The 22866-nt window shown below is 42.4% G+C and overlaps 1 protein-coding gene across 1 annotated transcript; it reads left to right on the top strand.

Annotated features, from left to right (window-relative positions):
* The first annotated feature begins 1058 nt into the window (after positions 1 to 1058).
* On the top strand, positions 1059 to 22476 carry LOC132390944 (SPARC-like protein 1). Its single transcript, XM_059963478.1, has 10 exons — positions 1059 to 1112; positions 6400 to 6438; positions 7786 to 8391; positions 12667 to 12892; positions 14823 to 14944; positions 16247 to 16364; positions 18823 to 18959; positions 21067 to 21215; positions 22074 to 22222; positions 22343 to 22476. Exons 1-10 carry the CDS (start codon positions 1059 to 1061, stop codon positions 22381 to 22383), a joined length of 1641 nt encoding a protein of 546 aa, XP_059819461.1. The 3' UTR covers positions 22384 to 22476.
* The last annotated feature ends 390 nt before the right edge of the window (positions 22477 to 22866 follow it).

Here is a 22866-nt window from a genome sequence, read left to right as displayed (position 1 = left end):
TGTAATGATTTTATCTGTATTAACAGTATGCAAGGCAAGCTTTTCACTGTATCTTAGCACATGTGAAAATAAATAAACCAATTCCAATTCCAACTGTTAAAAAAACTTGACTCACAATACTCCTTTAAACTTTCCCACTCACACCTGAAATGCACGTCTTCTAGTATTGGGGCTGAGAGGGAAAATGGATCAGCCATGATGAAATAAATGGTGGAATAGACTTGATGAGCCAATGGCTGATTTCTCCTCCTATATCTTAATGTCTTATGGTCTTTGATGACGTTTTTGGAATTAGTATTTGTGGAAACATTAACCGGGTTAATCAGCTGCTCTGGGTCACTGAGTCCTGTACAGATTCCTCATTGGGGCAGGGTTTGTTCATTGTTCTATAACTGGATAACTCCCGATATTACTTTTCTCTCCCTGGTTATCCCTGCAGCCAACCTTTTACATTGCAGAATGATCCAGCCTCTTCAGTGAGATCGGTTGCTCAAATGCCATAAAGCAGTCATGGTGGCAAATCTCCTCTGCACTCTCTCCATTGCTACTGCAGCGTATTAACCAGAACTGTGGACAGTACTCCAACTGCAATCTAACCAATAATTTGGACAACTGCACAGAAGCACAGTACATGAGCAAATTTTCCCTGTCAAGATATCCTGCCCAATTGAAGAGTTAATACTATGGCAACACTTGCCGGTTGCCCAGTAGTATCCTCACTAATTTGATTGGAAGCAAATGATGAATTTCAATGTACGTTTTAATGTACAGGACATGTGACAAATAAAGCAAATCTTTCAGCTTTGCCATCTTCCTTTAAAAGTTGGTCAGGAATCAGCCCCGCCACTTTTTCAAGCACAATATTCTCAACTTCAATTTATCCTAGGTAGGAATGTGTTTAACTCTCTCTCATTTGAATGCCCCTGTTTGAAGTACAAGATTCTGTATGTTGGACATAACCTGTATGACTAATAGTTGCATTTCAGTGCTGCCCATCGTCAGTCAGCTCTATCCACCAACAAGGAGAATTGCTGTTTTGCAGGAGATTCTTCGTGAGGATGAAAGTGCTGATACTCAGCAGCTGCCTCTTCGCCTTGGCCTCAGCCAGCCCGGTAAGCAATCACTACTTTTATGAAAAAAAGAACCCAGAGTAACTTAAACATACCTCTTCACTCATATTTCACACACAAGGTGATGTACAAGACATTGGTGAGGCAGTAGTTAGAGAATTATGTACAGTTTGGGCACCCTGTTCCAGGAAAGATGTTATTAAAGTGGAGGGAGTGCATGAGGGCCTGAATTATCTGGAGAGGCTGGACAAACAAGTACTTTATTCCTTGGAGCATTGGAGATTGAGGAGTGATCTTTTAGAGATGTATAAAGTCATAAAGGGCAATAGATAGGGTGAATGCACACTATTTTCCCAAAGTAAGGGAACGAAAAACCAGATGGCATAGGTTCAAGATAAGAGGGGAAATATTTAATTAGCATCTGAGGGGCAACTTCATATAGAAGATGGTGGGTATGTGGAATGAGCTGCCAGAGGAAAGTAGTGGAAACAGGTACAATAATGAAATTTAAAGACATAGAAACATAGAAAACCTACAATACAATACAGGTCCTTCGGCCCACAATACTATGCCGAACATGTACTTACTTTAGAAATTATCTAGTGTTATCTATAGCCCTATATTTTTCTAAGCTCCCTGTACCTATCCAGGAGTCTCTTAAAAGACCCTATCGTATCTGCTTCCACCACCATCACAGGTAGCCCATTCCACGCACTCACCACTCTCTGCATAAAAAAAACTTACCCCTGACATCTCCTTTGTACCTACTTCCAGGCACCTTAAAACTGTGCCCTCTTGTGTTAGCCATTTCAGCCCTGGGAAAAAGCCTCTGACTATCCACACAATCAATGACTCTCATCATCTTGTACACCTCTAACAGGTCACCTCACATCCTTCATCACTCCAAGGAGAAAAGGCCAAGTTCACTCAACCTATTCTCATAAGGCATGCTTCCCAATCCAGGCAACATCCTTGTAAATCTCCTCTGCACCCTTTCTGTAGTTCCCATATCTTTCCTGTAGTAAGTTGAGCAGAACTGAGCACAGTACTCCAAGTGGAGTCTGACCAGGGTCCTATATAGCTGCAACATTACCTCTCAGCTCTTGAACTCAATCCTACAGTTGATGAAGGCCAATGCACAGTATGCCTTCTTAACCACACAGTCAACCTGCACAGCAGCTTTGACTGTCCTATGGACTCGGACCCCAAGATCCTTCTGATCCTCCACACTGCCAAAAGTCTTACCATTCATACTATATTCTGCTGTACTGTATTTGACCTACCAAAATGAACCACCTCACACTTATCTGGGTTGAACTCCATCTGCCACTTCTCAGCCCAGTTTTGCATCCTATCGATGTCCCTATCTGATAGCCCTCCATACTATCCACAACACCCCCAAACTTTGTATCATCAGCTAATTTACTAACCCATCACTCCACTTCCTCATCCAGGTCATTTATAAACATCACAAAGAGAAAGGGACCCAGAACAGATCCCTGAGGCACCTCACTGGTGACTGACCTCCATGCAGAATATGACCCAACTACAACCATTCTTTGCCTTCTGTGGGCAATTCTGGATCCACAAAGCAATGTCCCCTTGGATCCCATGCCTCCTTACTTTCTCAATAAGTTGCATGGGGTACCTTATCAACTGCCTTGCTGAAATCCATATACACTACATCTACTGCTCTTCCTTCATCAATGTGTTTAGTCACATCCTCAAAAAATTCAATCAGGCCAAAAGGCACGACTTGCCTTTTACAAGACCATGCTGACTATTCCTGATCATATTATGCCTCTCCAAATGTTCATAAATCCTGCCTCTCAGGATCTTCTCCATCAACTTACCAACCACTGAAGTAAGACTCATTGGTCTATCATTTGCCACTTCTGGCCACTTCTGGCTCTCCTAATTTCATTCTTAAGCTCCTTCCTGCGAGCCTTATAATTTTCTAGATCTCTATCACTACCTAGATTTTTTTTGATCCTTTCATAAGCTTTTCTTTTTTTCTTGACTAGATTTACAACAGCCTTTGTACACCACGGTTCCTGTACCCTACCATCCTTTCCCTGTCTCATTGGAACGTACCTATGCAGAACTCCACGCAAATATCCCCTGAACATTTCCCACATTTCTGTCGTACATTTCCCTGAAAACACCTGTTCCCAATTTATGCTGCCAGTTTCCTGCCTGATAACTTCATATTTCTGCTTACCCCAATTAAATGCTTTCCTAACTTGTCTGTTCCTATCCCTCTCCAGTGCTATGGTAAAGGAGATTGAATTATGATCTCTATCTCCAAAATGCACTCCCACTGAGATCTGACACCTGACCAGGTTCATTTCCCAATACTAGATCAAGTACAGCCTCTCCTGTTATAGGCTTATCTACATTTTGTGTCAAGAAACATTGCTGAACACACCTAACAAACTCCACGCCACCTAAACCCCTTACTCTAGTGAGATGCCGATCAATATTGGGGAAATTAAAATCTTCCATCACGACAACCCTGTTATTTTTGCACCTTTCCAGAATTTGTCTCCCTATCTGTTCTTCAATGTCCCTTTTACTATTAGGTGATCTATAAAATACACCCAGTAGAGTTATTGACCCCTTCCTGTTTCTGATTTCCACCCACAGAGACTCCGTAGACAATCCCTCCATGACGTCCGCCTTTTCTATGGCAGTGACACTATCTCTGATCAACAGTGCCATGCCCCCACCTCTTTCGCTTCCCTCCCTGTCCTTTCTGAAACCTCTAAAGCCTGGCACTCGAAGTAACAATTCCTGCCCATGAGCCATCCAAGTCTCTGTAATGGCCACAACATCAGATCTCCAAGTACTGATCTGCTCTAAGCTCATCGGCTTTGTTCATGATACTCCTTGTATTAAAATAGACACATCTCAAACCATCAGTCTGAGCGTATCCCTTCTCTATCACCTGCCTATCCTCCCCCTTGCACTGTCTCCAAGCTTTCTCTATTTGTGAGCCAACTGCCTCTTCCTCCGTCTCTTCAGTTCAGTTCCCACCCCCAGAAATTCTGGTTTAAACTCTTCCCAGTAGCCTTAGCAAACCTCCCCGCCAGGATATTGGTCCCCTTCTGATTCAAGTGCAACCCAACCTTTTTGTACAGGTCCCACCTGCCCCAGAAGATCTGAAATCCAGAAATCTGAATCCCTGACCCCTGCTCCAATCCCTCAGCCACACATTTATCCTTCATGTCACTCTATTCCTACTCTCACAGTAGATTACTACTGTGATCCCGAGATTACTACCTTTGAGGTCCTGCTTTCCAACTTCCCTCCTACCTCCTTGCAGTCTGTTTTCAAGACCTCTTCCCTTTTCCTACCTACGTTGTTGGTACCAATTTGTACCACGACCTCTGTTGTTCACCTTCCCACTTCAGGATATTGTGGATGCAATCAGAAATATCCCAGACTCTGGCACCTGGGAGGCAAACTACCGTTTCTTTCCTGTGTCCACAGAATCTCCTGTCTGACCCCCTAACTATAGAGTCCCCTATCACTGCTGCCATCCCCTTCCTTTCCCTACCCTTCAGAGCCACAGGGCCAGACTCTGTGCCAGAGGCGTGGCCACTATTGCTTCCCCCAACAGTACTGTACTCAGACATGAGTACTTGTTGTTAAGGGGGACAGCCACAGGGGTACTCCCTAGTATCTGACTCTTGCCCTTCCCTCTCCTGACTGGTACCCACTTATCTGTCTTCCCAGGTCCTGGTGTGACTACTTGCCTGTAGCTCCTCTCTATCACCTCCTCACTTTCCCTGACCAGGTGAAGGTTATCGAGCTGCATCTCCAGTTCCCCTACACAGTCCCTAAGGAACTGCAGCTCGACGCACCTGGCGCAGGTGAGGCCGTCCGGGAGGCTGGAAGTCTCCTGGACATCCTACATCCAACACCCAGTTCAGAGAACCAGCTTCACAGACATACTTCCTATTCTTCACAAGTAACTTACCTTGCCTCGACCCTTTGAGCCGAAGGCCTCCTGCTCTGACTTCCTCTACTCCGACGCCGGCTCTATAAAGCTGTCTTCTTTTAAAATTCTTCCCACCGGTCTAACTCGCTGACGTCCACGCACCTGCGCAGTTGTGCCTCGACATTTGGATAAATACATGGAGAGAAAAAATGGGGTAAGCATGGGCAAATAGGACGAGCTTAGATGGCACCTTCATCAGCATGGATAAGTTGGGCTGAAGGGCCTGTTCTGTGCTGTGTGACTCTATAGGGTACGAAGTACCAAACGATGGTCAAAATGGTCCATTGACTCAGAACCAATACAAAGAAAACCATCTGAGATATACATATGTAGAGTACATGTTGTAAGGGGGATAACAGGAGATGCTGTGGAAATGTTTCCTGGGTCTGGAACGAAGAGAGAATAACTCAAGGTGGGAACCAGTCTTTCAGGAAGGCTGTGGAGAGTCACTCCCTGGAATGCCCAAGGCTGAGCCTGCTAGATTTTTAACTGATAAATCAAAGGAAGTTGCTATCTGGTGTGGGATTGTGCTGAATGCCAGAGTTGGCCTTAGCACCAGGCAGAAAATTCCCATTTGACTGACTCAGATAATTATAGTTAATTTCAAAGTCAGGGAGAGACAAAGGAAGGTAGAGAGACAGGCAGAGAAAAAGAGAAAGAAAGAGAAAGAGAAGTTAGTGAAGGTACCTCTGCAGGATGTTTAGCTAGGATGAGATAAGTTAAATTTATTCACTGATTCCTGGAATTTTACAGCAAGAAAACAAGCACTTGGGGCCAACTCAACACGCTGTCTATTGGAATTAAATTTGAAAGAGCACGAGAGGGAGTAATACTCTAAATGGTGTCAGAGTGAAGTCTGAGAATGGAATGATAGGTGACCTGAATCTATTGGATTTGATGATTCTTGGGTGTCACCCTGTGCTTGGTTGGAAGATGAGATCATGTTCCTTACATCACTGGAACACTACAGCGGGAGGTCAGAGTAGGGCAGAGAACTGAAGTGACCGGTAACTGGAAGCTGAGCATCCCCCGTGCAGACTGAACTGAGGTGTTCTGCAAGTCAGTGGTTAGTTTCCCCTGTGGATAAGAGACCATGGTGTGAAAACCAGCTACAGTGCATTGGATTGGAAAAGGTGAAGTGAATCACCATCTCACTTGAAAGGACTGTTTTGTCCCTGGATGGTAGGAAGAGGTGAATGGGGCAGGGGGGTGGGACAGAGAGAATGAACCAGGAGTTAGAGAGTATGTTACTTGTAGCAATGGTGACCAGGCATCTCCATCATCACATACAAAATGGCAATAGTTGTTCTACATTTAATTTTCCAGGTGCGGAAAGCCAGAAGTTTGAATAGTGGCAGCAATGAGGTAAGTCTGATACTATCTCTGATAGTAAAGACCAGCTCGGTTACTCTGGAAAGTAGAACGGGGTGACAGCAAGTTGATATGAAGCCACAGGAGGGGTCTGGCACAGCCTGGTTGGACAGCTGGGTTTGGGTGGGAGTTTGAGTGTGGATGGTGATGGTTAAATTGTCACCGGTGTGAGAGGGAGCAGCAGACTGAAGGGTCCATTGAAAAGAATGGGTATCTGATGGATTGCCTGTGGATTTATGGAGGGTGAAAGTGCAGTTTTTGTGTTGAGTGGGTTAAGGAAACGTTGATGGATGGATGTGGATAAGGTCGTGGAGGGTGGAGGGTGGGACGTGGTCCTGGAGATGCCTGAAGAAGCAGTTCTAGTTGCAGTGGCTGTAGGCAGGGAACTCAGCATCCACTGAGCTGAGGCAAAGAATGAAAATGTTGTGCTGGCTGGCAGCTCAGTAATTCAACAGGTAGTGCTGCTGCCTCTCATCTCCAGTGATGTAGATTTGATCTTGACCTTGGGTGCTGTCTGTGTGGAGTTTGTACGTTCTCCCTGTGACCATGTGGGTTGGTTAAGTGGCTGCTGTAAATGATCCCTTCTGAGTAATCAATGCCTTTGGCCACTTGTCTGATTAAGTGGCATTGTGCTGGGTGGGAGAGCAGGTCCAACTGACCAAGAAGGCAAGGGGGAAATCCAAGAATAGGCAGTGTAGCTTCAGCCCAAGTCTTCCCTACTTTTGTGCTGTTGTTAGAACTCCACAGAGGAGATGAGCTAGAACCAGAGAAAGAAGCTCAGCAGTTTGATTGTCTATTGATTGTCCAGTGGGAAGTGGGGTGATGTACCTGTCCACACTTGTAACAAGCAGGGGGATTACTAATTTAGTCAACATCTCCACTGGGGACAGTTTAATATGCAAAGTCTCATTCTTACTCAGAGAAAATTGCAGATGGAGACATTATAAAATGTAATTGTATCTATCATTTTCCAGCATTTGCTGCTTTTTTCTCTCTCCTATAAACTACTCCTGTCTCCATTTCTCTGTCTCAACCCACTCAGTGTTTTCTGTTTCTCTTGGCTTAAGTAGGAACGCTATTCCCATTGATCTAGTGGTCTGGAGCTCCCAGAAGTAATCTCAGAGTGATCCAAACTTAGGAGTGAGGGAACCTGTCCAACATTGTCAGTTGCTCACTCCAGTAGCATTGGGCTGATAGTTGGGAAGGCAGTTTTTGATCAAATCTCTGAAGTATTTCTGTTTTTTAAGGTACATAAGCTATGTATGGAGATTTGTAAGATTTTTACATACTCTATCAGTATAATTACAGTATATGATTTAAGAGATCTTTTATTAATTTCAGCTAATGTCTACTTTAAATACACTGAACAATCCATTTGGTTATAGACGTGTATTTCCAATTCGACCAATAAACCCCATCTACAATAATCTTGGGGTAAACTATCCTGTTATTGCAAGAACATTTAGGAATCCATTCCTCTTACGCCGTATGATGAGAAATGGAGTTATCATTCTGGAACAGAGTAATCCACACACAATCCCCCTCAATATGGAGATGTCAATGGAAGACACAAACAGCATTGAAGACAATCAACTCCTACAAGTACCACTGATCATACCCCAAAATGAACTACCTGTAATCACAGCATATGACGATCCTTTTGGACCAGGGGTAGATATGAATGTTGTTGGATTTGACCACAAAAACTCAGGATATCCACTGACTGAAGTAGTTAATGTGAAGGAGCCAGCATTAATTCCACAGTATGTGGAGAATGTGGACTCATTTGGATTGAACCTGGCGGACAATCAGATGATCAAAGGCTGTAATGAGACTGTTGGTCTCCATGAAGCAGTCAATAAACCCACTGGACTGTACTTCAACCAGGAGCTTGTGGCTCAGCAAGAGTCCAATGGAGGCATGGTTAAGGAGTCACAAATTGCAGAGGTATGTTTTCCTTTTTGTCAAACTACTGCCCAACGATATAGTCCTTTTCTATGCTGATTGAAACATATTTCTGTGTGTTCTTGTACATGGTCTTCTGGTACCTTAGCACGTCCATTTCAGTGTTCGACGTGTTGGGTGTTCAGAGGTGTACTTCTGCATACCACTGTTGTAACATGTGGTTAATTGAGTTACAGTCACTTTCCTGTCGGCTTGAACCAGTCTGGCCATTCTCTTCTGACTTCTCTCATTAACAAGGTGCTTTCACTCGCAGAACTACTGCTCACTGGATGGTTTTTGTTTCTCCCACCATTCTCTGTAAACTCTAGAGAGCATTGTGCATGAAAATCCCAGGAGTAGTTTGTGAGATACTCGAACCATCCCGTCTGGCACCAATAATCGTTCCACGGTCAAAGTCACTTAGATCACATTTCTTCCCCATTCTGATATTTGGTCTGAACAACAATTGAACCTCTTGACCATGTCTGCATGTTCTAATGAAATGAGTTGCTGCCACGTGATTGGCTAATTAGATATTTGCACTAATGAGCAGGTACACAGGAATACCTCAAAGTGGCCATGGTGTAAATAAGAGCAGCAGTGGGCCTTTCAGCCTCTTGTGCCTGACCACTATCCAGTGAGATCAAGCTTGACCTCTTACCTTGGTGCAAACTTTCCTGCACTAAGCCCATTTCCCTTAATAACTTAGTACCTAAAATCTGTTAATCCCTTTCTTGCCAGCAACTGAGCCTCCATAATCCATTGGGAAGAGAATTCCAAAGACTGAAGGGTAAAGAAGTTTCTTCTCTGCTTTGTCTTAAACATCCAATCTTTATTTTACTACGGTGATCCCTGGATTCCAAGTTCTAAATTGCTTCCCTCTACCCTAGACCATGAGAAACATTGGCTCATTATCCACCCTATCAAACCCTGCAAGAATATGGTATATTTCAGAGTTCTCTCCACATTCTCCCACATTAGGTAGATTTAATCTTCCCTCATTAAACAAAACCAGCTTCACAGGAATTGACTAAGTAAAGCTCCAAAGTCAAAGTCGAGATTATTGTCATAAACACAAGTACTTGTATGAAATGGCAAAATGAAAAACTTACTTGCAGCTGCACCACAGGCATGTCGTGTCAGACAAGCAGTAGTTACAAGAACAACATAAAATTGTACACAATTTTTACAAAATAGGAGCACAATATAGAGGTGCTTACTTGGGAAAGAACTTCTCATATGGAATGAGTCTTGCCAAGTAACCGAAGTGGCAGATGGTACAGTGACTACAATTGTGGTAATGTTAAACTAGCTATGGAAAAAAGGTTAACAGGTCCACAGGTTTAGGTCCTGGACTGGAGCAGGGCTAACTTTGAAGGCATTAGGCAGGATCTAGCTAGGGTCAGCTGGGTCACTCTATTCAGTTAGCAAGTGGGAGGCTGTAAAAAGAGTAACTTCAAGAGTCCAGGGCAGCTCGTTCCTGTTGGGGTAAAGGGTAGACACACCAACATCATGGAAACCTGGCTGACAAGAGATATCCAGGCTCTGGTAAGGGAAAAAAAAGGGAGTCTACATCACATTTAGGCAACTGAGTACAAATGTGTCCCTTGATGTTTAAGACCAAGCTTAAGAAGAAAATCAGCAGGGCAAGAATATGGTATGAAATGGATTTGGCAGGCAGGGTTAAAAATAATCTCAAGAGATTCTTCAGTTATATTAACAATAATATGGGTGACTAGAGAGAGATTTGGTCCTCTTAAAGACCATCAGGACCATATATGCATGGAGTTGAAGGAGATATTTCTCCTTGCTGTTTATTAAGGAGAATATCATGGACGTCAAAGGAATTAGAGTAATAGGTAATGATGTCTTGGATCATATGGATTGAACAAGCAAGGAGGTGTTTGCAGCCTTGAAGCCCTTAAAGGTGGGCAGATCCCTAGGGACTGACCAGGAGCACCCCTGGGCCTTGGGAAAGAACGACTGAGGCTCTAGTAGAGATATTTATTTCATCATTTGCCACTGGCAAAGTTCCAGAAGACTGGAGCGTGTCTAATATTGTTCCATTGTTTAATAAGGGTAGCAAGGACAGGCCAGTGAGCCTGACTTCAATTGTAGAGAAGTTACTGGAGGAATTCTAAGGGACAAGATCTACCATTACTTGGATAGTCATGGGCTGATCAGGAAGAGTCGACATGGTTTTGTGCATGGAAGGCTGTGTCTGATGAACCTTTTGAAGTTTTCAAAGAGCTAACAAAGGGGATTGTAGGGCAGTGGATGTTGTCTATATGGATTTTAGTAAGACAAGGAGCCACATGGCAGGCTGATCTGAAAGATTAGGTCACATGGAGTTGGGGGAGCTAGCGAGGTGGATTCAGAATTTGCTCGATAATAAGAAGCAGAAGGTGATAGCTGAAGGTCGATTCTCTGACTAGAAGCCTGTGACTACAGGGTGCACCAGGCATCAGTGTTGGGGCCTCTGTTATTCATTACTTATGGAAAGGATTTGGATGTGAATGTACATATCATGGTTAGCTATCTTGCTGATGATACTAAATTAGTGTGTCTTGTTGATAGTGAATTTCAAAATGTTCTTGAATTGTTATGGAGATGGGATTGGATGGGATGGGATGGCAAACAGACTTCAGCTTAAATAAATGTGAAATAATGCATTCTGGATAGTCAAACCAGGGTAGGACATACACCTGTATAATGAATGGCAGCGCACTGACAACAGTGAACAGTTCTCTGAAGTGTATGTAGACAAGATGGTGAAGAAGGCAATTAGTATGCTAGCCTTCATCAGGCATTCAATTTAGGAGTAGGGTCATGATATCAAAGTCATATAAATTATTGGATAGGCTGCACTTGGAGTATTGTGTGCAGTTTTGGTCACCCTGTTATATTAAAGACATTGTTAACCTGGAGGAGGTACAGAGAAATTTAGAAGAATTTTGCCTGGAATAGAAGACCTGACTTATGGGAAAGATAGATGACACTAGATCTTTATTCCATGGAGCTCAGAAGAATCATGAGTGATCTCATAGAAGTTTATAAAATCATGAGGAATATGGATAAGGTGGACAACCATTGTCTTTTTCCACAGTTTACAGCAACAAATTAACCTACTAACCGGTATGTCTTTGGACCATGGCGGGGAAACCAGAACACACAAGGAAAACCTACATATTCCATGGGGAGGACATTCAAACTCCTTACAGAGGACATTGGAGATGATCTCTGAATTCCAATGTCCTGAACTGTAATAACATTACGCTAACCACTACTCTATGGTGGTGCCCGCATTTAAGATATAAAAGAGGGGAGGGATTTAAAAGTGACCTGAGAGGTAATTTCTTTACACATAGGGCACAGAGGATGTGGTAGAACAGAGGGATCTGGGAATATAGGACCTAATTCACTGACAGTGGTGTCACAGGCAGTTAGGGTCATAAAGAAAGCTCTTGGCACATTGGCCTTCATATTGAGTGCAGGAGATGGAATGTTATGTTGAAGTTGTATAAGATATTGGTTCAACCAATCAGGAAAGTTGGGATGTTAAAATTAACGGAACCCCAATTTGAGTGAATGCTGTATAAATACCGTCCATACACAATTATCGGTCAGCAAGAAATAACAGATCATACACCGAATAAAATTATAATAAAAGTATATTTACTAATTTCAGTTTTATTAAGAGAAAGAAAAGAAAAAATAAAAGTGCCCATTACAGTTAGACCAGTCTAAATGTGCGCATAAATGTTGGAGATCAACTCTTCCAAAAGCTGGGTATAACCGTTAGTCATGGCGTTGAATTCTCATCACCAACCACTGGTAGAGCTTCCTATCTTGGACTCCTTCATCTTGCATAGCACTCCTTGCAACTGTGTCTTCCTGTCAGATTGAATCCTACAAGCGTCTTTCCTGATCTCCTCTTTCCTGCTTCTCACGCGAAAAGACCATGAAAGTGTCCCTCACAAATCTCTCTCTGCCCAGCTCTCTCTAGAAACATTTCCCAATTCCACCATCCTGATTGGCTGACACAACATTCCTAAGTTGAACATCGTAGCTCCTTATCTTTAGCCAAAACCAAAACATTCTACCAGCAGGACACACTGCTTTTACAGAAAGCCTCTAAGTGAAATGCCCCACAGCACTGGCAGTAGAAGTCTTAACCAGGGCAGTATATATATTATGATATATTGCATTGTACCGCTGCCACTAAGTTAACAAATTTCATGATGAATGCTGGTGATATTAAACCTGATTCTGATTCAGATTCTGATCACCTCCAACTTCAACAAGGCAGAGTTACTGGAAGATGATAACCCAGCCTCCAATGAAACTGATCATTTTCAGGTTGATTTAATGGATTCCAAAGAAGACACTGCAATGGATTATGAAGGCAGCACGAGCTTCAATGCCGACAACAAGTCTGGCTTAATTAAAGGAGGCACACCAGGATCCAAGAGTGAGAGTGACAATGCAGCCAGTTTCATTCAAGGTAACCTTGGCAACATCAAAAATGAAATCAGTGAGTATCATTTCTGTAATACTGGGTAATACCAGGCAAAATTAGTGTGCAACGGGTACAGCCACACCTCCATGGAGTCAGGTTCACCTCTATGACCTCAACGGCTGTCTGTGTCTAGTTGGCACATTCTCCCTGTGGCCATGTGTGTACTCCAGTTCCATAATTGACTCTAATGTAGGCAAGTGGTAAAATAACCAAAGGAGCAGTAGGTGTGTGGGAGAGAATAAGTTGCAGGACAGCAAAGAAATAAGGAAGGGGGAATAGCATTGGTGCGATTGCTCTACTAGCAGCTAGCATGGAACCAATGGGCTGAATGGCCTCCCTCTGTATTGTAATAAGCGTCTGGATTGGCCTAGAAGAACTCTCCCCATCCTATTTTTCTACATCAGTGAGTACCTGCAGAGAAACATTGCTTGCACAGTTCTATTAACAACTTTCCCCAGTAGAGTAGATGTTACCGCAATGGTTGGGAACGATTGGTTCCTCATTTGTTTGGTCTGATTTTGAGTCAATAGATCTCACTCCAAATTACTTCTTTGGTCAGATGAGTAGGACTCTGCAGGTACACAAACGACAGAGTAATAAGCTTCAAATATAAAGCATAGAGCCGTACAACACAGGAGTAGGCCCTCCCGCCTACAATGTTGTGCCAAACTAACTTAATGATGCTTAATTGAAGGGATCCCTTCTGCCTGCATATGTTCTACATACCTCCTTTCTCTGCATTCTTAGCTTGGGAGTATTCCGCAAACATTGATGCTTATGGTTTTAAAATGCGTGGTCTTGACTCTTGAAGTGTGGGCATTGAAAATATGGGATTAGAAAATGGGTCGCTATTTGAACGCTACATTGGAGACTCACAGGAAGGTGCTGGAGGGTGGGTACTTGTTCTGACAATTAGAGTCATAGTCATAGAAAAGTACAGCCCAGAACTAGGCCTTTTAGCCCATCTAGTCCATGCCAAAACCATTTAAGTTGCCTTTTCCCATCAACTGCACATGGACCTCCATACTCCTGCCATCCATGTCCCTATCCAAACTTCTCTTAAACGTTGAAGTTGAGCTTGCACGCACCACTGGTGCTGGCACACTCTCACAACTCTCTGAATAAAGTTTCCCCTCGTGTTCCCCTTAAACTTTTCACCTTTCATCCTTCATCCATGACTTCTAGTTCTAGTCCCACCCAACCTCAGTGGAAAAAGCCTGCTTGTGTTTACCCTATTTATACCCCTCATAATTTTGTATACCTCTATCAATTCTCCCTCAATCTTCTATGTTCCAAGGAATAAAGTCCTAACTTATTGATTCTTTCCTTATAATTCAGGTCCTCTAGTCCCGGCAACATCCTTATAAATTTTCTTTGTACTCTTTCAACCTTATTTATATCTTTCCCATAGACATGTGACCAAAATTGCAAAACAATAAGGGGAAGGAAAAAGTATCAGTGTAAATATTTCAAATACTGGTAAGAGCTAAGTACCAATGAGTGCAGTTTAAACACAAATCTTAAGCACAAGAGATTCAGCAGATGTTGGAAATATTGAGCAACACACAAAATGCTGGAGGAACTTTGCAAGTCAGATACCATCTATGAAGGAGAATAGACAGTCAATGTTTTGAGTCAAGACCCTTCACCAGGGCTGGAAAGGAAGAGGACAAGACAAAATAAGAAGGAAGAGGGGTGAGTAAAGAGTATATGCTGGCAAATATTAGGTAAGCTCTAGTGGGTGGGAAAGTGGGGCTGGGGGTTGGGGGGGTTAAGAAGCTGGGAGGGGATAGTTGGAAAACACAAGTCCTCTCACAACACAGTAAAAATCATGTTTAAACATTTTCCACTATACGAGAAAGCTGAGGGGAGACCAAAGTATCTGGCGTATTCACTGGTTTTATTCTATGTTTAGACTCTTGCAAGAACTTCCACTGTGGACACGGGAAAGTTTGTGAGCTCAGTGAGAATGGAAATCCTTATTGTATCTGCCAAGATATGTCAACCTGCCCCACCAACATGCCAGATCTACAGAATGTGAGTATAGGGCAGTCCCTCAGGGTCTAAGGTGACTCACTTCAGCTCCATTTCTGAAGAGTGGGTGATGCCCGATGGACTTACCTACCTGTACACTTATGTAAACACAGGGTTATAACGAGAGACTAGATAGGCTGGGACTATTTTCCCTAGAGTGAAAAAGGCTAAGGGTGACCTTACAGAGGTTTAAAAAATTACTGGTGGTGTATATAAGGTGGATGTCGCAGTCTTTCCCAGGGTGGGGGGATTCTAAAATGAGAGGATGTAGGTTTAAGGTAAAAGGGGAAAATTTTAAAGGGGAAAAGAGGGATATGATTTCCACACAGTGGGTGGTGGGTGTACGAAAAAAACTGCTGGAGTAAGTGGAAGAGGCAGGTATAAGTATATGGATAGGAAAGATTTAGAGGAAAATGGGCCAAACAGAGGCAAATGGGACTAGCTCACAGTCGTACCTTGGTCAACGTGGACAAGTTGGACCAATGGGCCTGTTTCTGTGCAGTATGACCCTATCACATCTATGAAAATAACCTACTTCTAACGTCCTCTAACTCTATAGTTTTACCACATTATTCAAATGTTTGAAATAATATTAGAGATTGCCATTTTAATGAATGAGGTAAACCACAGAGAGAATTGGTAAAGAAACAGGGATAAAATATCTAATACCACTCTGATCCATCCCTTAACTAAACTCTAACATAAATCATGTAAAGCACAGAATTCTACACTTGATTAAACAACTTTTCATATAATCAGTCAGCTGATTCTGAACCTGCTGGCTCTTTGATGGAGATATCAGACTGGTCCCCTGTCTCTGACCCTTCTTCAGGGATGCAGTTACTTTTTCCATATATATATATTCAGTTCTCTTGGAAGTTACTGTTTGATCTGTTTCCTAAATCCTTTTCAAGCATCCTTTTCTAGATCTGAAAACATTCACAACTCCCTCATTCATCACTATCGTACATTTATGATATTCAAAATTTCTGTCTTCTGAACATCCCAACAGTGGAACATTTCCCTTCATATATATTCTATTAAAAAAGCTCTTCAATTTTGAACAGCCCTGTAACTCTCTCCTTAATCTTCACTCTTTGCAAAGAACTATCTCTGTCCCTTCAGCTGTTGCTCCTGATTGAGTTTTTTTTCCCCCAAGAAACATTCTGAGAAATCTCCTCACAGCCCTCTTTGAATATCCTTCCTAGAGTATAAGACCAAGTCTTCACTTTACAAAGATTTTGAACATAGATGCTAGATTTCTTTACTATCTTGCATCTAATTCCTATTCAATTTATCTTCCAGGTGTGTGGTACCAACAATGAGACCTATGAAAACCACTGCCAATTTTATGTCTCAAAGTGTCAGCTTGAAAGCACCACAGCACAGAGGATTCATCTGGATTATGTAGGACCCTGCAAATGTAAGTCTTGATCTTTTAGCAAATTTAAAGTGTGATCTGATTAATGATTGTAGGGCCTATCACTATTCTAAGGAAGCATATTGCTTGAATATTTTCATATCAGAAAACAAGCTTGCTGTATTGTATAATTGCAAAGAGCACAGAATATGGCCACTAAAGCCCACCTAGTCTTGGCTGGCATTTTATGTTCCATCCAAGCTTCCTCCCATAACACTTTGCCTCAGCCTCTCTGAAAGGGGTAACACATGTGGACAGGGTGGTAGAGAAAGCATACAGCATGCTTGCCTTCATCATTTGGGGTGCTGACTGTAAAAGTTGAGAAGTCATGTGGCAGCTGTGTAAGACTTCGATCAGGCCATATTTGGAATATTGTGTGTCATCCTAATCACTTCATTACAGGAAGGAGGTGGAGTCTTTGGAACTGCAGAGGGGGTTCACTGGGATGTATCCTGGATTTGACAGTATTAACTATAATTCTGGATCAACTTGTATTGTTTTCTTTGTAGTGTCCAAGGATGTGGGGAGACCTGATATCAGTTTGAGAGGCATAGAAGGGTAAATAATCAACGTCTTTTTCCAAGGGTGGAAATGCCAAATAATAGAGATCATAGCTTTAATGTGAGAGGGTGCAAATAAAGCAGACTTATAAGCTAAGTTTTGTTTTGTGCAGAGTGGTAAGTGCCTAGAACAACATGTTGCCATGGGAGGTGATGGAAGCACTCTGTACAGAAGAAGAAAGCCCTTAACAGTTACCTGTTTTTTCAAGTGGCTTTCTTGTTCTTATGAGGCTGAGTTGCTAGCTTGATGCTCAACCAAGCACAGATGGAAAGTGTGCAAGGGAGCTGGCTGGATTCAAACTTGGGAGCCTTCGCTCCGAAGTCCGGTGCTGATGCTACCACGCCACCAGCCAGCAACTCTGTATCTGATAGTAATGTTTAACAGACTCATCTTAAACAGACACATGAACAGGCAGAGGATTAGTTTAGATTGACATTATGGTCAGCATATAGTGGGCTGAAGAGCCTGTTCCTGTGAGGTACTGTTCTCTATTCTATCAGCACATTGAACTCAACTGTAAATACCATACTTCTACCACTACCTGCATAAAAGAAACTTGACTTACATTTTCTATTGGATTTATTAGCAACTTAACCCACATATTTCCTCAACACACACAAAATGCTGGTGGAACGCAGCAGGCCAGGCAGCATCTATAGGGAGAAGAACTGTTGGTGTTTCGGGCTGAGACCCTTCGTCAGGTTCTTGGCCCAAAATGTCGACAGTGCTTCTCCCTATAGATGCTGCCTGGCCTGCTGCGTTCCACCAGCATTTTGTGTGTGTTACTTTAATTTCCAGCATCTGCAGATTTCCTCTTGTTTGCCACATATTTCCTCTATGTCTTCATTATACAAAGGGTCCACAGAACAGTATTATTCATTTGCAATATAGCCTTTGTACCAAAGTATGTCCATCAGCTTAGAAATAAAATGTTCGCCTCTTAAAACAAAGGTCATATGATAAAATGCATACCCTTTACCATCCAGTATAAAGTATTCTAAAGCCAGCTGATGCTTTTTGCCTTAAACACCCATACTCATTGCCAAAAGGTAATTAAACAGACCTGCTGATCCATAGAGTGTAGAGATTTTGCCAGGACTGGAAACTTTCTAGCTTGGAGATGCCATGGAGAATAAAGGAAGTTGAAGGGAGATAGAGGAGGAAAGGTTTCATTTGACTGAATGGTCAAAACCAAGAAGTTTAAAGTAATTGGTGGAAGAATCAGGGAGGAGATAAGAAATATTTTCCTCATGTCTGGAGCTCAATGTCTGGAAGGGTAGAGGAAGCAGGAACTTAGATCTCATTTATGTAACACCTAAATGTGGACTTGATGAGCTGTGATCTGCATGGTGACAAACCCAGTGTTGGAAGTTGGGATTAATCTGGGTGGCTTTTGTTAACCAATGTAGACACAATAGCTATCTTCCCTGTCACAGACTTGCCATATAATTATCTTTTCAATATAGTTCAATCTGTTATTATGCAAAGTGATGATTCAACCTTAAGATTAAGTATCTTTTAATTCTATTTAATTGTTGCTGGTGAGGCAACTCCACCCTCATGGTCCTTGGGAAGGTGGCAGTCCTGGGGCTGAAGGCATACCCACACTGCTACTGGGGAGGGAGATCCAGGTTTAAGACCCAGCAACAAAGCTTGAACAGTAATGTATTTCAAGTCAGTGTGGGATGTGACATGGAGAAGATCTGGTACAGATCAGAGCTCCTATTCTTCCTTCAGCTGCCCTTCCTTGTGGTGGCCATTATGCCTCTGAAGCATCAGTAAATTAGTGCAGTGTTGTCTGGATTTGGGACATACTATGGTACAGTCAGGGTGGGTAGGTTCCTTTCTGCAGCTTCTCATGGACGTTCAGCTGTAACCGATTTATTTTGGTTCTATTCAGACATCACTCCATGCCTGAATGATGAACTGGATGAGTTCCTATTGCGTCTACGTGACTGGCTGAAGAACACCCTGATGCAGTTGCACGAGCAAGATCTGAATTCCCCTGGCACACTCTCTCAGAGAGAGCATGCAGCAGTAAGATTTACATTGTCAATAAATGGAGTCAGGACACAACATGAGAGGACAATACTGGGAATGGGAACAATGAAACTGAAATTGATTTTATTATTGACACATGTTCTGAGGTACAGTGAAATGCTTTTGTTTGCTTACATAACTAAACTGAGGTAATAAAAAGGAAAGCAAAATACATGAAATGTAGCAGCTACAGAGAAAGAGAAGTGCAGATGGTCAATAAAAGTCCAAGAGCCATGATGAGGTAGATGGGGAGATCAAGAGATCATCTTTTAATGTAAAAAAGATTCATTCAAGAGTCTATTATAGTGGGACATAAGCTATCCTTGAACCTGATTATACTTTTTTTGAAACTTTAGTTTTGTTTGTCTGATGGGAGAGGATAAAGGAGAGAATGACAAGGATCATAGGGGTCTTTGAATATGTTGACTGTATGCCTGAGGCAGTAGGAAATGTAAATATATAATCAATGGCAGGGAGGACATTTTTTACGATGGACTGAGCAGTGTTTACAATTTTCAGCAATTCCTTGTGGTCTTGGGCAGAGCAGTTGTCATACCAATCTGTGATGTATCTGGACAGAATGCTATCATGCATTGGCTTAAATTGGTGAGGCTCATCAAGAACATCAAATGTCCTTAGCCCAAGAGACGAGTGTGAGAGAGAACTCTATTAGGGATGGAAATCAGTTCTCCTCTAACATTGTTTCCTGGTACACACAGGACCAAAGAATAGTGGAGAAATGGAGAACAGGATAAATATTTGAAAGGAAGGATGTGCAGATTTATGGGAGGAGAGCAGTGGGGCTATTTGGACAGTCCAGGAATGATTAGCTGAATACTGTACATTGACAGCATTCAGGGAAAAAAATTAGGCGATAGAGCCACAAATTATTGTTACCTTGTCCCACCATAAGAAAATGAAGGTATTTTTCTTCTGGCTTCTACAATGCAGCTGGCACTAGGCTGATAATGAAGCACTGAGAAGTCTAGACCAAAGCCACCCTCAAATCCTTTAAAGATCCTTCTGTTCAGAACTACTCCTGTGACAACAGGAGAGGGGTGGGTTGGAGAATAATGCATAATAATGCAATAATGCACAATATTGCACTCCTCCCACCATGTCTGTACGAAGTCAGCCAGGATCACTAAGGGTCACCTTTGTTGACATTCCCTATCTGATTTTGTCTAGAATTCACGTTTTGTATCTGTTCTATCATCCACCAAGGACCATGAAGCCACAGGAAAAAGAAACAGGGGGAGACCATTTGGTCTCTTAAACCTGCTCCACAATTCAAAGGGATCACCGCTGATCCAACATTCATCAAGCTCACCTTCCCACAACCTTGGATTCGGATCTTGTGACAGGTGCGAACAGTGATGATGGCTTTCAGAATCCTAAAAAAAATCTTGAGACTGTTCCTGAACTTTAATGGAACCTAATGTCAATACTGCTTGAGTTTTCCTAGAAGATGGATTATTATAAAACTGAAGAGAACCTGCAAGAGTGAAGTCCAGGGGGTCCAAATGTCCTAGTGCATGAATTACAAAAGGTTAGTAGGCAGGTCTAGTAGGTGCGTCAGAAGGCAAAATACATGCTGGCCTTTACTGAAAAGGGTTTGAAGTTTAAGAAGAGATAGGTTTCATTCCAGTTGTACAAGCTGTCATTGAGGCCATAGCTGTGCAGTTTTGGTCCCCTACCTAAATAAGGATATGGTAACATTAGAGATAGTCCAAAGGAAATTCACCAAGTTCATTCTTGGCACAAGAGGCAGGTTAGACATCTCAGGCTTACCTTCTTTGGAGTTTAGAAGAATGAGTGGTGATCTTATTCAAACATAAGAACTTAAGGGGGCTTGACAGGGGAGATTTTGAGATGCTTTCACCAGTGGGTGATTCATGAAGGGGCCATGATTAAAAATAATGGGCTGATCTTTGGTATAGATATTTCTTCTCTCAGAGTGAGGCAAACTCTGAAATTCTCTTGCCGCTAGAGTATGGTGGAAGACAGAAGAGAAACTGAGGCAAGCAGAGATCAGCCATGCTCATATTGAATGGTGGGGAAAGTTTGAGCCTGGTGCTCCCATTTCTTGTGTTCTGTTTTCCAGATTAAGGACATCTATACTTATGAGACTCAGCTCCCTCCCAGTGACCGCTCTCTGGAGCTGCTTAGAAATGACTTCATTGACAATTACCACCTGTTCATCTACCCAATTCATCGGCAGTTCAAGCAGCTTGACCAGTATCCCATGGATGGGTAGGGACTGCTTGTGTAATACATCACGGAAACAAGCCCTTCAGCCCACTGAGTTCATGCCAAATATCAACTACCCATTTACAATAATCCCATTTTATTCTCCCCACATTTCTAATAACTTCCTGCAGATTCTATCTACCCCTTACCCATGCACTGGGAGCAATATACAGTAGCCAATTAACACAGTGACTGCATGTCTTTGGAATGTGAGTGGAAACCAAATCCCTCAGGGGAAACTAAAGAGGCCAAAAGGAGAATGTGTAAACTAAGCACAGACAGTACCAGGGATCAGGATCATACCTGGATCACGGAGCTGTAAGACAGGGGCTCTACTAGCTGGTGCCAATGTGCTGCCCTTAACGATATTTTTATTACTTGCTTTCTAAAATATATTCCAATTTCATTCACAGTGAACCTCAAACCTATGTGCCAGGAGTTAGTAACTTCCTCTTTGGGTCATTAGAATGTTAGGGGCAGCTCACTTACTCTGCCCTACTTTCCTTGCCACCAACCTTTTCTTACAGAAAAGCCAAAAAAGGATGTTGTAAATCTGAACTACAATTCAAACACCGAAGATACTCAGTAGGTCAGACTGCCTCTGTGGAGAAGAAACTTAAGCTAAGATCAAGGACCCAAAGCATTAACTCTTATTACACTTGCCACAGACACTTTCAGTTTGATTTCTTAACTATGTGAATAGTCAGTTCAAAAGCCCTCTTTTCTAGTTGTTGGGGAAGTACTGTTGAGAACTTCAGTTGACCAAATCCCACCCCCAAGCCTTGAAGGTTCACAATACTGAAAATTGATCTTATTATGACACTTATCATAATTCTTTTGATGTTTTTAATTTCATTTTAGTTACCTTACCCACTCTGAACTGGCCCCTCTGCATATTCCATTAATTCCCTTGGAACACTGCACATCTCGCTTTTTCACAGTATGTGATGCTGATGGTGACGGGAATTTCTCCTTGAGAGAATGGGGCAAGTGCTTTGGCCTCAAAGAAGGTGAGACATTTGCTTAGTTCACTAAGTGTTATGGGGGAGAAGGTCAATGGAGCTTACGTAGCTCAGAATCAAAACATTTCAATATTAATTTTTCTTGAAAATTAATCTTTTCTGTTACAGAGGACATTGACCCTAATTACATCTTTCAACATGAATACTGAAGATACTGGACCTCATCTCTGACACAATTTCAAGATTGTTTAATATCATTTCCAGTACACAAGTGTAAAGGAGAATGAAATAGTTGTTGCTTCAGATCTGATGCAGCACAAAAAAAGCAGAATAACATAAGGAACACAATAATTTAATAAAACACAATAAATATAAATCTTTTCAACATAGATTGATCCTATTGACATTAGGCACAGGAGTGTCTGTACATGAGGTGGCTCTGACAGGAATGCTAAAGTAGTGGCAGTGGTGGTGTAGTGCAGTTGCTTAGTGGTGGAGGTGTTAATCAGTCTTACTGCTTGGGAAACATAACTGTTTTGAGTCTGGATGCTGTGTACCCTCCTCCCTGATGGAAGTGGGACATACAGTTCATGAGTAGGGTGGGTGGACTCTTCATGATGCTGTTGGTCTTTTTCTAGCACCTTTCTGCATATATGGCTTTAATAACAGGTAGGCTGGTACTCACGATGCAT

This window comes from Hypanus sabinus, chromosome 3 (genome assembly GCF_030144855.1).
Source record: "Hypanus sabinus isolate sHypSab1 chromosome 3, sHypSab1.hap1, whole genome shotgun sequence".
Lineage (NCBI taxonomy): Eukaryota > Metazoa > Chordata > Chondrichthyes > Myliobatiformes > Dasyatidae > Hypanus > Hypanus sabinus.
Note: the sequence above shows the minus strand (reverse complement) of the source record. Positions and strands in the feature narration are given on the sequence as shown.